Source organism: Pantherophis guttatus, chromosome 1 (genome assembly GCF_059756535.1).
Source record: "Pantherophis guttatus breed Tessera chromosome 1, ASM5975653v1, whole genome shotgun sequence".
Taxonomy (NCBI): Eukaryota; Metazoa; Chordata; class Lepidosauria; order Squamata; family Colubridae; genus Pantherophis; species Pantherophis guttatus.
The window spans coordinates 114,730,584-114,744,204 of record NC_142063.1 but is presented as its reverse complement, the minus strand read 5'-3'; the positions used below and the strand labels follow the sequence as shown (position 1 = coordinate 114,744,204).

Genomic DNA, 13,621 nt, shown 5'->3' with positions numbered 1-13,621 from the left:
CACCATTTAATCCAAAGAATTGTCTGGCAGAAGGAGGCTAAACCTAGTCCAACATTTGTGCTTGTAGTTTCTCTAAAATTCCTGAGTTTTGTGGGAAATTATGGTCAAAATTTAAAGCCCAACTTGAAAGCCTTCTGCTTAAGGAATCAATGGGAACAGAATTCCCTGTCTGTATGGAAGAAAAGCAACTATGGACAAATTAAGAGGGAACAGAGAAATGAGCCAATTGTCTTCCCCCACCACCCGTACACATTTTGTTCTTATTCTTCTTTCGTGTACCGTATCTTTTAAGTATAAAAGGTTATCTGATGTGGCATTCTGAATGTATGTCTCTGCCTTGCATATGCCTCCAAGTTGGTGGGATGCATGCAATTGTATGTTGACTTGTAAGATAGTCTGTAGATTAAAGATTCTGACTTACAGAATATCCAGTGAGCATTCTTGTGGTTAACCCCCTTTCCCAAATTTGGACAGCACATATGCAATTTTGTTCTCTGGAGTAGCTGATCCAATTTTAAGAGGAGTAGCCTGGAAGACGTTAGAAATTAACCCTGCTATTTTCACAGCTGCAGAAATTTACCATTCAAATCTCTTCAAATGAGAGTTCAGTCGGAGATTAAAGATGTTGCATGTGTGGATTCTGGCCTCGGATAATGATGAGTTTCTAATATAGAATAGTGAAGAATAATGAAGTCAGCATTGGTGGCAAAAACTTACTGGCCATGAGCAGTTTATCTAGAATCTGTGGCTGAACTCTTAATTCCAGACAATGGGCCCAAGGGTTGGAAAGCAGTTTGAATGATGTCAGCAGCTAATTGCATTTATTGTAGCTCATATTCTGAGCTGAGTGTTGCTGTTCTTCCTTACAGTATGGGAGATATATCCGCTCTGCACTGCGCCAGGAGAAAGGTCTCTCCGCCATTGCGGACCATCTGACCTACGACAGCGAGCGTGTGGTGAAAGCAGCATCCGGAGCCCTGCGCAACCTGGCAGTGGATTCCCGTAACAAGGAGCTGATTGGTAAGGGAGAAAGAAAAGGAGGAGAAGCTCTCTTCTGCAGGGGGATGCATCATTTAAGGAAAAATTCCACTAAAAATTCCACTAGTCATAAAGTATTCTTATTCAGACATACCAGAACACCAGCTGCCAAATCAAAGGTTTTGCGCTACTTCCCAATCAGCATCAGAAAATGGATGGCAAGGCAGGGCCAGTATAAAGCTTGCATTTCCTCCTCTCCACCCCAGCCCCCAGGAGACACCCTCCCCCCGACCTGCCCCCGCCAGTCTTTGTAGTGCGGAGTTTCCTTACCTCATTTAGGATAGTATGTCCTTTAAAGAGAAGGAACTTGTTTATCATTATCACTGGAATTTTGTGAAGTTGAAAGCAAGGGAGGGGAATTAGTGGCCCTCCCAGATATTGCTGAAGTTTAATGGGCGGTGGGTGCTGGAATTTGTAGTTGAGAAATATCTGGAAGATTGCTGGAATCTGATCCCTGGCCAAAAATCACACTGAATTAAATAGTACCTTTGCTTGATATACTTCAGAGTTTTGAGGCCCGTTCCTACCTCACCCCAAAAATAGCTTTTGGAAAAGGGGGTTTGACACTTTTACCTGCTCTATGCTGTTTTAGACTAAAAGCACTGTAGCTTTTTGGGAAACTACAAATCATGATATATGTATCATTTTTCTGAAACACAAAAAAAGTAGTTTGTATAATGGAGGAGGAACCTTTTTATGGTCCATTCCCTCTGGAGTGCAGTGCCTTCCATCTTCTGTATCTTTTCAGTGTTAGAACAGCAGTTTCTTCTATATGCTGTGTTTAACAGTTTCATTAATTATAATGAATTCACGTGCAATTATATATTTTGTTTCTTGTCTCCTTTCCTGTTGTGTAATTTAAGTCTTGGCTGCCATCTGTTTCTCCTATCATTGTATGTCATTATCCTGATTATGTTGTATTACCATCTGCAGTCCTTCCAATATTTCACTTGTGAGCTTCCAGGAAATTCTTGCATACGGTTTGCAGGATGGAGATGCTGATGGCATTTCTATCCAGCCGCTTTTAATGTTTCTTTCTCCTCATTGTGGCTCTGATGTAATCCCATTCATAGGTAAACATGCCATTCCCAGTTTGGTGAAAAATCTTCCAGGAGGACAACAGACACAGGCAAAGAACCTCTCTGAAGACACAGTGGTCTCTGTGCTGAATACTATCAATGAAGTCATCGCTGACAATCTGGAAGCAGCCAAGAAACTGCGGGAGACACAAGGCATTGAGAAACTGGTGCTCATCAACAAATCAGGGTAAGGGGGCGTTTTGGGCAAGGGGGAAAAGTAAAGGAGGCTTCCTTTGTAAAAGTCTGTCTTTTAGATTTTTTTAAAATGTTAAGAGTTATTGTATTTAAAATTATGGTAATAAAAACTAATAAAAACTTAAAAAAAAATAGAAAAGAAATAGAAAAATGGAAAAGAAAAATAACAATATGGTCAAGAAAAAGAAATCTATAAAGAAAAAACTTCCCCCTTCATGATAATAAATATGCATAAATTTAATAACTTATCACCTTTTCATAAAATAAATCCTTAAAGCTTCATCATTTCAGTCCCAATGTCAGCAAAAGTCCATTAAGGGTTACCAGAGATGCTATAACAATTTTAACCTTGATCAAATAAACCAACTTTTAGTCCGTCCTTTTATTTTTATTATTCTTGATCTTTAATCCTTTCAAATGATGTCCTAGAACTTGACTTCTTTCCATGTTTTTTTTATCCCTTTTTCACAAAATTCTTCAAAACTTCCATCTCTTGTAAAAACCAATATAAGAAAATTACCCAGGTCTCTTGGTTTGTTAGTTGTATATCCCTTTTAATTATTAAGACATAATTCCTTGTGTAACATATGGGTAACATCTTTTTCCATGTCATTTTTATAGCTTATCATTTTTAAAATCCACTTTTAATTCAATCTTAATCATGTCAGATAACACTTATTTCTCTTCCATAGCATCTCTGAATTCCATCTGTCTCTAGAGGCACATATTCTTAAAAATAACTCCGGGGTCCCTTGTTCAAAAATATCCTATTATTTATTTATTTATTAAATTTATATGCTACCACCTCACTATACAAACAGCCTGGCTGGCTTACAATAAAATGTCCAATGGTGAAATATTTTGCTTCATTCTGTATTTGTAGGTCAAGTTTGAGTGTTCTTTTCCTTTAATTGTAATCTTTAGCTCCTGGTTCTCTCTAATGCCCAATTTTTAAACTCTTATTTTATGTTTTTTTAAAGAATTCAAAACAAAAGCATTTCCCATGGAAAGGATTCTTTATAATTAATTCCAAACTCTTATTTCAAATTTATGGGGACCTTTAGTCCATTTGTAACTTTCTAAAATCAAAATTTAATCACACCTTTGCTGTTTATACCTCCCTACCCCATTTTTAAAAGTCCTTATGCTTGAATTTAAAACTTATTTTGCTAAGGATTGAAGGAAACTCACCCAGTGCTATAATATTGGTCAGTCCAAAGCTTCCCAACAACTGTAAAACAGTTAACAAGAATTACCACAAGTGAAGGAAATACTTGGTGCCCTTTGAAAGGCACTCTGTGTGGTTGACTATTCCCTTGTCGTCTAGTTCTCAAAATTTCCCGGAAACAACTGTCTTGTGGTCTCCTTGTGGGAGCAACTGTCTTGAGCATTTGTGGGTGCACTTGAATCCTTTGCTTATTTTAGATTTTTATAATACATTTTTGCTTTTTTTTCTCACTAGGAACCGATCAGAAAGAGAAGTCAGAGCTGCTGCTCTTGTGCTGCAGACCATATGGGGGTACAAAGAATTGCGGAAACCCTTAGAGAAGGAAGGTTGGAAGAAATCTGACTTCCAGGTATCTGGGGGCTGAAATGGGGTTGTGGAAAGATTGAGAAATGGGAATCTCGACTCTGAAAGCTACTTCTGTGGGCCAAGTTGGTTTTATTCACAAACATTTATTTATATATAGCTTTCATATGCTGTGGGCAGTTAACTAGTTAAGATACTGGGCTTGTTGGCTGGAAAGCCCAGCAGCCCAGGTTCGAGACCCAAGGGCCACGCGATGGGGTGAGCTCCTATCCTTGCCTCAGTTCCTACTAACCTAGCAGTTTGAAAGCATGCAAATGTGAGTAGATAAATAGGTAGTACTTTGATGGAAAAGTAACAGCGCTCTGTGATGTCATGCTGGCCACATGAATGTAGAAATGGGTCTTGAGTGCTGGCTCAATGACCTTGAAATGGAGATGAACACTGCCACCTATAACTGACAACGACTAGTGGAATAAAATCTGTAGGGACTCCTTTTTTTAATCATATGCTATGTAAAATGTGTAATAGCTCGAACCCAGTTCAAGACACTTATTATTGTTCTGTCCTATCTTAGGCAGTATCTACAGTATGTTCCTATCTATCTCTTGCCCTCAAGGTAATTTCTGTGAAGTGGTTAGATTGAGATTCCTTAAGGGTCATTGCTGAATGGAGCTTGGACCCTAGATTTTTCCAGTCCAATCTCATATGATGATGATGATTGCACTCCTCCAAACAAGGAAGGTGAAAAGTGTTGTATTCATGCCATCAGTTGAAAATGTAATTTTCAGAACATAGTTGCATCCATCATTGGCCAAAGCTTGCTTTTGTGCTTTTACTTTCACTCTACAGCATGGGTGTCCAACCTTGGCAATTTAAGACTTGTGAACTTCAACTGTCAGAATTCCCCAGGCAGGGTGTCTGGCTGGGGAATTCTGGGAGTTGAAGTCCACAAGTCTTAAAAGTTACCAAGGTTGGACAACCCTACTTTAGAGTGCCCGCTGGATTTATATGTTTAACTGGTTGGCAGCAGATCAAGCCAAGGACAGAATAAAACAATAGTTTTTCATTATAAATGTATTGAACAGTTCCACTATTTTTCTACAGGTAAATTTGAATAACACCTCTAGAAGCCAGGGTGGCAACTCCTTTGATGATAGCACCTTGCCCCTCATTGATAAAAATCAAAAAGGTAAATGCTGAAGTGTGTTATTCTCGCAGATATTAAGTGTACTAAGAAGTCCGGCTTTGGATGTCCTTGGAGGCTTCCATACAGTGGCAATAAATAAAATGTGTCACACTCCATCTTCATTTCAGCTTAATGTACATTAATTGGTAGCGCTGCACTTAATCAGATCAAAGTCTCTCCGAGGCTGAGAGAATCGGACACTCACCTAAGATTTCTTGAGCCCCAGTCTGTGTTGTGCTATCAACACAAACTCTGGAGTACAGCCACTCTTTTCTAAAGCATTATTTCTGTAATGTAGTCATGGTTTTATGGGCCTCACAGAACTGTTCCAATAGTATTAATGAGGATTTCATGGCATTTAAACTACAGAGTCAATTCTGATTCTGTATCTTTTAAACAGAGTGTGAAGTATGGGCATTTGGTTCCTTTTTCACATGAAGACTCTTGTTAGTTCTAAATATCTGGGCACAAAAGTAGCCAAATCAAGTGGATGTGAACACACATTTAACCGACAGGAAAAGTGCTACTCTTGGATGCATTTTACCTGAAGAGCAGCACCAAAAGTAACACTTTGTTGTGCTGATAGAAAGAACAATTGTGATCAGTGTGTTGAACAATTTAGCTTTTTGCATAAGCTGTGTCTGTGTGCATTCAGCCTCCCTCGTTTGATGGAAGAGATTCTAGGAAGTACAGGTAGTTCTTGATTTACAACCATTTATTTAGCGACTGTTCAAAGTTAAAATGGCACAGAAAAATGACTTGTGTCCATTTTCCTCCCCTTAGGACTATTGCAGCATCCCCACAGTCATGTGATCAAAATTTGGACCCTTGGCAACTGGCATGGTTGCAGTGTCCCAGGGTCATGTGATCACCTTTTGCGACCTTCTGTCAAGTAAAGTCAATGGGGAAGCCAATTTCACTTAATACATACATGTATTACTAACTTAATGACTGCATTTAACAACTGTGGCAAGAAAGGTCGTAAAATGGGACAAAAGTCACGTAACAACTGGTTTACTTAGCAACAGAAATTTTGGGCTGAAATAAGTCGAAGACTTCCTGTAAGGCTCTTCCTCTTTGCTCCCCTGCTAGAGCCATGGTGAACCTTGCTGTTTAAAGCCCATTAAGTTCTATACTATCAATGGGTTTTTCTGGAGCCCGTAGCAGCCAGTGGATTTTAAAAGAATAAGATTAGATGGCTTGAAGGAAGAAGATTGTTGTCAGTGCTGTGTAATCCAATCACCTGAGCCTTTTGTCCAGTCTGTAATCTATCAAACTAAAACAGATAATTTAGGTTCCTAAAGAGGATAGAAACAGTTCATGTGTGAGTGCTGTACATGGGTTCTTACAATGTGTATTTATATTTCAGCTTTAATATTTAAAAATGTGGGGAAATTCCTTTAGATCTCCTCTCCCAGATAAACTTAATATTTCACCCTTCTTCTAGGAAGTTACACTTTCTTGATTAATGCTTTTAAATTATATATCGGGTAGTTTTTTTTAAAGAGTTGAGGTAAAAGTTTCATTGGTCAAAATACAAATTATGTATCTATGGAACGAATGTTTTTTTTTTTTTTAAATCAAGATAGTTTATATCGCAAACAGAACAGACGTTTATATTCCAAACGGGACAGAAAAGCCAGATAAAACTGAGAATCATCATCAAAGAGCACTGCCCTCTAATGGTAGATGGGCATTTTTAATATGATGAAAAGGGGATTGTGGAAAATTATATGCAGATAACATAATTTACCTTAAAGGTAAATAAGAGAATGCAGCAAAATTATGAATAACAACTGGTGGATGCCGACCTTCCTCATTTATCAGCAGGAAGGTTCAAATTCAGGAAGGTCCCATTGGCACATCATCTGCCCATCAACTTTAACATCAATTCCCAATGGAAAGCCAAATGGGTCACTGATGCCCAGTCATAGGAAGACATATAAATGACCCCAGAAAAAAGGTGCCAGACTTTGAATTACCATGTCAGCAGTGGACAAGCCTGAATAAGATTTGCACCTCACATGGCATCTTCCAGGATTCTGTATAAATGGGGCATAGTATCCCCCCTTCAGTGTGACTGCAGGGTCCCACATCAAACTGTAGATCACCTCATGACCAGCTGTAAGCTGAGGGCATTTACCGGCACAGTACCTGATTTTTTTTAATACAAATAATTCTGCACATCAGTAGTTAGATGGCCTTAGACCGGTGATGGCTAACCTTTTTGCCATCGTGTGCCAAAAATGGGGGAGCGCGGGGGGGTTCGCGCATGTGCGTGCCCACACCCATAATTCTATTCACCCCGCCGCCACGCATGTGTGTGCGACACCTCCCCCCCCCCCCCGTGTTTCCCCCACTTTTTGCATGTGATGGCCCGGTGAGCCTGGTAGGCCCATTTTTCGCCCTCCCCAGAGCCTTTCTAGGAGCCTGGGAAGGGTGAAAATGGCCTTCCCCACCCCCGGAGGAAAGATGATCATATGTCCCCCGGCACATGGCAACCATTATAAATCAGTTCTCAAGCATCCAAATGTAATTCACATGACCAGAGGGATGCTGCAACGGTCATGTCACAAGTCACTTTTTTCAGCGCTATTGTAACTTCGAACTGTCAGTAAATGAACTGTTGTAAGTCAAGGACTACCCGAATTACTAAGATTATTTAACCAGTGAAAGAGTGAGAACAATAGCCATGTAGTTCCAGCTCTAATATTATGGTATTATATACGTCCCTCCTCAGATCTACAGTGCAGAAGTTGACAAGAAGATTCTAAAATCTTGCACTATTTCTATTTAATACTTTAAATATACTACTTAAATATTTTTAAGAAACCTTACATCTGCAGTTCAGGAGAAAGTGTGTAATCTTAACTATTTCAATTTGATTTTCTGTTTAGACAAGAAATCTTCTCGGGAAGAGATCCAAATGGGAAACCTGGGACCAGGTATGTATGTTCTGTCTTACAGAGGAAAAACCTTTTGACCAATCTAAAGCAGCTTTTATTGGATAAATCCATCACTCTTTGCCGTTTCAAAAAAGTGCCAAAGCACATTGCTCCCATGTCCCTTTGTGCGTGCCTACCTTCCAGAATGTCACCAATCCATTTCACTGTAGAGATCTAAGGGCTTCAGTTAGACAAGTAGTCCTCAACTTATGACAACAATTTCTATTGGATTTCCAAATGACCAGAATTTCTATTGCTAAGCAAAGTGGTTGGTCAGTACATCCAATTTTACAACCTTTTTTTGCCATAGTTTGTTAAATGAATCATTAGGTCGTAAGCAAATCTGGCTTCTTTCATTGACTTTTGATTGTCAGAAGCTGGCTGGGAAGGTTGCAAATAGCTATTATATAAACCTGGGAAGTTACAACTTTTGTAAATATATGCCTGTTGCCAAGTACCTGAATTTTGATCATGTGACTATGGGGATGCTACAATAGTTGTAAGTGCAAGGAGCAGTCATCAGTCATTTTTTTCAGTGACTTTGAACAGTCACTAAACGAATGATTATAAGTTGAGGATTTCCTGTACTTGCTTTGAATAAAGCCTCTTCGATTACTGATCTTGTTAATCTTCTGGGATGTTATATTTAGTACTTAATAGCTGTGATGACTTCATAACTTGTTGTAACAAATACAGATAGTCCTTGACTTACAACAATTCATTTAGTGACCGTTCAAAGTTACAACAGCACTGAAAAAAGAGGCTTATGACTGTTTTTCACACTTTTCACACCATTGCAGTATCCCCATAATCACGCAATCAAAATTCAGATGCTGGGCAATTGACTCATATTTATGACGGTTGCAGTGTCCCTGGAGTCGTGTGATGACCTTTTGTGACCTTCTTACAAGCAAAGTCAGTGGGGAAGCCAGTTCACTTAACAACTGTGTTACAAACTTAACAACTGCAGTGATTCACTTAATAACTGTGGCACAAAAAGTCGTAATTGGGGGAGGGGGGGCAAAATTCACTTAAATGTTTCACTCAGCAGCAGTCGAGGACTACCTGTAGTGACATTAAGGATTTAACCTAGAGACCATTTAAAAGTCTCTAACTTTATTGGAATGGAACCAGACTATATGGATTCTTATTACAACTCATTGCTTTTTCAAGGGCCTGCAAATACTGCATATACAAACCTAACCCTCAGATTGATTAAACTCTTTCAGGAATCATGCTTGGTATACTTTAATCTTTGAAGTCAAAATGAATGAGTTAGTGACTTTATTACACTGCAGAGCAGAGTTTCTTCTAAGCCAAGGATTATACTTTAACTTTGAGCAATGTGCCAGAGGCTACCCTGGAAAAGAGAAAGAGTCAGAACAAGTTTCCTTTCCTTTCCTTTCAATTGCAATTAAAATTAAATATAATTCATACAGATTATTTATATTCCATGTTGAGTAGCCTCATGGTAGCTTCTGCTTGGCAGTTCCATAGGGCCTAGCTTGCAGGTAAGCATTATTGGTAATGATAAGGGGAAGAGTGCAAAGTATTAGGATTAGTGTGCGGCAGGGAAATAAAAAATGACACTTGTTTGCTTGCTGATTGGCAAGCAATAATGTGATTGTGGAAGAGGAAGGGAGCCCTTATCTCTGCCAGCTTCATCAGAGTTAGGCCTGTGAGAAATTCCCTCCCATCATTATCTCTTTTGATTTCAGACTACTCTACATTGAATGAACGAGACCATAATAGGACATTGGACCGGACTGGAGAAGAAATGGAACCTATGAAGGGAGCACCACTGGTGGTAAATACTGGGATTTCAGTTGACGGAGATTTTTAGAGAAGCCTTCTTGGTCAATAGGAGGCGATACTAGGACATCCTTGCCCAGCTTGATGGCCTCCTTATATTTTGATCTACACTCCCATATTTTCTTGGCACTATGGCTATATAAGATTACAGTGTAACATAGTTGGAGGCCAGTTATTTGGAGAAAATAGCCTATGCACAGAGGAAGCTAGGAAAGAACAGAAATTACTGCATTTCTGTGATGGTAGAATTTTTTTTTAATGAAATTACTTTTGAGCAACAGCCAAATATTTTTAAGAAGATAGTGTCTTGAGAAAAATGCAAGCATTAACCATTTCTCCCCCCTCCTCCTTTCAAAGCCATGTTAACACTTTTTTGAAAAACTGAATGACTAACCCAACCCTGTTGACTGTTCTCTCTCCATTTGACCTCTCCTCTGCTTTTCTGACTGAATTTTTAGTTAGGCTTTTTGTCTCTCCCTTTCTCCCACTTGGGCCCAGTGTGCTGTTCTTACTAACCATACCTATGTCTACAGCAGGAGGAAAGGCACGAATCCCTTGAGGAAATTGACCAGTTGCTTTATCCTCCTATGGTAGGTCTTTGCTTTCTGATATTAACCCTCTATTTCTGTGTTTTAAAAAAGGGAGGGGTGCTGAATCCTTATTTTCCCAATCATCCTTTCCTAGGGTTAAATCTTGTGTATATGTCTTTTACACAAAAGAAATGTGTATTTGCTTTTGAGGATGAGCAACATTTACTGTATTTTTTGCACTATAAGATGCACCAGACCATAAGACACACATTAGCTTTAGAGGAGGAAAACAAGGGGAAAATTTTTTTGCCTCTGCCTCCCAGCATCCATCTGGTATTCATCTGGCTAGCGTCCTTGCAGCAAACAGCCTGGTCAGCTTCAGCATGTTATCGCAGCCCCAGCACATGGCTTGTCAGGGCTCTGCTCTGTTGCGCACACCACCGGTCAATTGAGCTGAGCTGCTGCCGCTGCCGGGGAGTGCTGGAGCCTTCACTGTCAAGCAGCTGATTGGTGGTTGGATCGGCCCCCCTGACAGCTGCTGATCAGCTTCAGCTATTCTAGGGGGTGGGGATTGCAGCTCGCTGCCATTGTTCACCATTTGGTGGCAGAGACAATTGGCAGCGGCAATCGGCAGCAATCCCCGCCGCCTAGAACAGCTGATCAAGTGTATTCCAGGAGGCTGATCCAGTCGCCGATCAGCTGCTCAGCAGCGAAGGCTTCAGTGTTCCCCGGCGGCAAATGGTGGCCACTGCACCAACCCCTCTTCCCCCACCACAATATTCTCTGTATAAGACACACAGACATTTCCACCCACTTTGGGGGGTGGGGGGGAGGAAATGCATCTTATAGTGCAAAAAATATGGTAAATTACCGAGGTTTGGACTGATTGATTGATTGATTCTATGGAATTAGATTGTCATGGATAAAGCTCTGCCCTTTGCTGTTTTTTATTATAGCTAATGTTAACTTGTTTGTGTTTTTCCACAGCAGAAGATCTAGAGATGCTACCATCTGCCTTCTCAGTTTTGGGTTCATAACATATTTTATATAACTCTTGTGATGAAATGGACTGAGCTTTTTTTAAATCTTGGGGCCATCTAGCCAAATGACCGGCTCTCTGAAGCCCACAGGGTCTCACATCTCCCTGTAGAATTTGAACTTCTGGACATCATATTTTTGTTTTTTATTCTTCAAAAAAAAAAAAAAAAGTAATTCCTAAAGACCAAATACTCTTGATGGATCTCATTACACAACAAAGGCAGATACTTAAAAATACACATTTATGATGCAATCCACAGAAGCTGATGGAAACAATCGGAGCAAATGGATCTCAGCCAAACTCAATCATACTGGAACTTATTTTTTATTAAGGAGATGTTGACTCTCTTCTTCCAAAAAGCAGAGAGAGAAGCCATCTCCATCTTCTCTTAGCCTATAGAATATATTTTTGTGTGTCACTCATGTTTGCAACAAAGGATGCTGGGAATACTGGAACATTCCTAGTTGGGGAGAGTTGGTGGTGGTGGGGGCAAGATGACAGAGGATCAGCTTGCGAGTGATTGCATTTGGGTCATCTGCCCTTCAGGATACATCTCTTTGAGACAGTAACCTCTTTATCCTCAGGCTGAGGACAAATAGTAGATTTGTCTCTTTTCCCTTCTCCTGTCTCTTAGTTGCTTCTTGATGGCCTTTCTGAGATCAACTCAGAGTTTAGGAAGCTATTTATTTGTGGGAGAAGAGATGCTTAGGGCCTAGCGCTTTAAGGGAGGGAAAGAGGGTGGAGCACGTTAAATGACAGTTGGTGGAAGGGGCATAGTCTTCATACCTAGAAGTGTCCATTTTACCTCTCATGGGAGAGGGCAGTGTGATGCATCTGGTTTTGGGTCGCTGACTTAAGTGGTGAGTGCCCAGATTGGGCCACAAATTGCTGAGAGAGTTGATGAGATAGAAAGCTTGGTGATGCAGGAAGTATGAGGGATAGAAGGCCATTTGTAAATATTGCCCAAGTCCTCCCATGCAGGCAAGGGAATGAAACTATGACCGGTCACTATTTACATGTGCCTTTTCTTTGCTACTGTGAAATAGCTTGGTGCTTTGGCTAATTTCAGGTGCAGAGGGCCAATTTCTAGACCCTAGAGATTTTGGCACAGAGTTCCCTCCTGCTCCCTTTCTCTCTGTCTCTGTCTCTTTCCCTCCCCCTCTCCCCCCTTCCTTGCATTGAAATCAGAGTCCTGCTGTTGCCCTGGATGTAGTCACAAGATTGGAGAGGGGTGATAGAGGCAACTGTGTGGGGGAGACCAGGAACTAATCTGTCACTGCTAAAGGCTCAAGGGTGAGAGGGAGGAGAGAAAGAACTGTTGGGTGAGGATCACAATGTGCACCTTAGTGGGTTGCTTCTTCAGGGAATAAGGAATTTAGAGTCTGCTTACAGATCTTTGCCTTTAATCTGCAAAATAGCAGTAAAACGGGCAATTGTGAATTACTCTGGGCACCACATTGGTGCCAGTTGCCCTTTTATTGTTGAAGAGGTCTACGGCCTCTCTCACCCTCACAGCTCTGCCTCCATCAAACAACTGGAAGGAACTTGGTTGCTCTTGACTTCTCTCCACCTCCCCATTGCACAAGAGGGAAGGTCTACAGTAGAAAAGTCTTATTACTGCCTCTTCTTTGCCCCAGTCCAGTTTTTCTTACCTTTTTTGGGGGGGAAGGGGGAATTAAAAGATATAAATCAATGCCCTCTGAGGGGTTGCGCAACTTTTTCTAATGTAAAACACTATTTCCTTTTTTAATCCAGATGAACCAAAACTACCCTTCCCCACTGACCAATTCAGTGCTGTAGAAGAAACTAATCACTCACTGACTCTCGTTTTTTGCTTTTCCTCTGCACCCCCGGGGAAGGGGTTATCCTGCTGTTCTTTGAGTCCTTATTCATTCTGCAATGCTTTTAAATTGAAATGATTTTTATATAAATAAAGTTTTAAAGTGTGTATTTGTTAAAATGGAATTGACTAATCCAAATCTTACCGAGTTTGTCTCTTGCTGTCTTTTTGTGATGACCAATCCTTGCACCCCAAAGTAGGTTTTGCTTACTTCAGGAGGGATTAATTCCTCCTGCCTCCAGTGTGTCTATTCTAAAATAAGCTCTGTCAAATGAGGATTTGACCCAGTTCTTAATGGCCTACTAGCTTGGCTTTTGCTCATGCAAAGAGAGTGGGATCGTAAGCAGGAATAGGTGCTTCTAACATAAAATTATCTCTATAAACGAACACATCTCTATTTCTATTGTGACAATCTTTGTTTGGAAG

General features: G+C 40.4%; 1 protein-coding gene across 50 annotated transcripts in view; it reads left to right on the top strand.

Annotated features, from left to right (window-relative positions):
- Positions 1-13,303, top strand: part of CTNND1 (catenin delta 1) — a 69,949-nt gene extending 56,646 nt beyond the window's left edge. For 14 of the 50 annotated variants that reach the window (XM_087881562.1, XM_087881541.1, XM_087881546.1 and 11 more), the window contains 7 exons: positions 870-1,020; positions 2,112-2,304; positions 3,775-3,889; positions 4,948-5,032; positions 7,927-7,974; positions 9,693-9,781; positions 11,304-13,303. In XM_087881562.1, the coding sequence (XP_087737688.1) occupies positions 870-1,020; positions 2,112-2,304; positions 3,775-3,889; positions 4,948-5,032; positions 7,927-7,974; positions 9,693-9,781; positions 11,304-11,315 (693 nt within the window). In that variant the 3' untranslated portion in view covers positions 11,316-13,303. Of the gene's footprint in view, positions 1-869; positions 1,021-2,111; positions 2,305-3,774; positions 3,890-4,947; positions 5,033-7,926; positions 7,975-9,692; positions 9,782-10,319; positions 10,377-11,303 lie in introns of all 50 variants that reach the window. The other 36 variants (XM_087881524.1, XM_087881528.1, XM_087881557.1 and 33 more) reach the window with 4 other exon arrangements.
- The last annotated feature ends 318 nt before the right edge of the window (positions 13,304-13,621 follow it).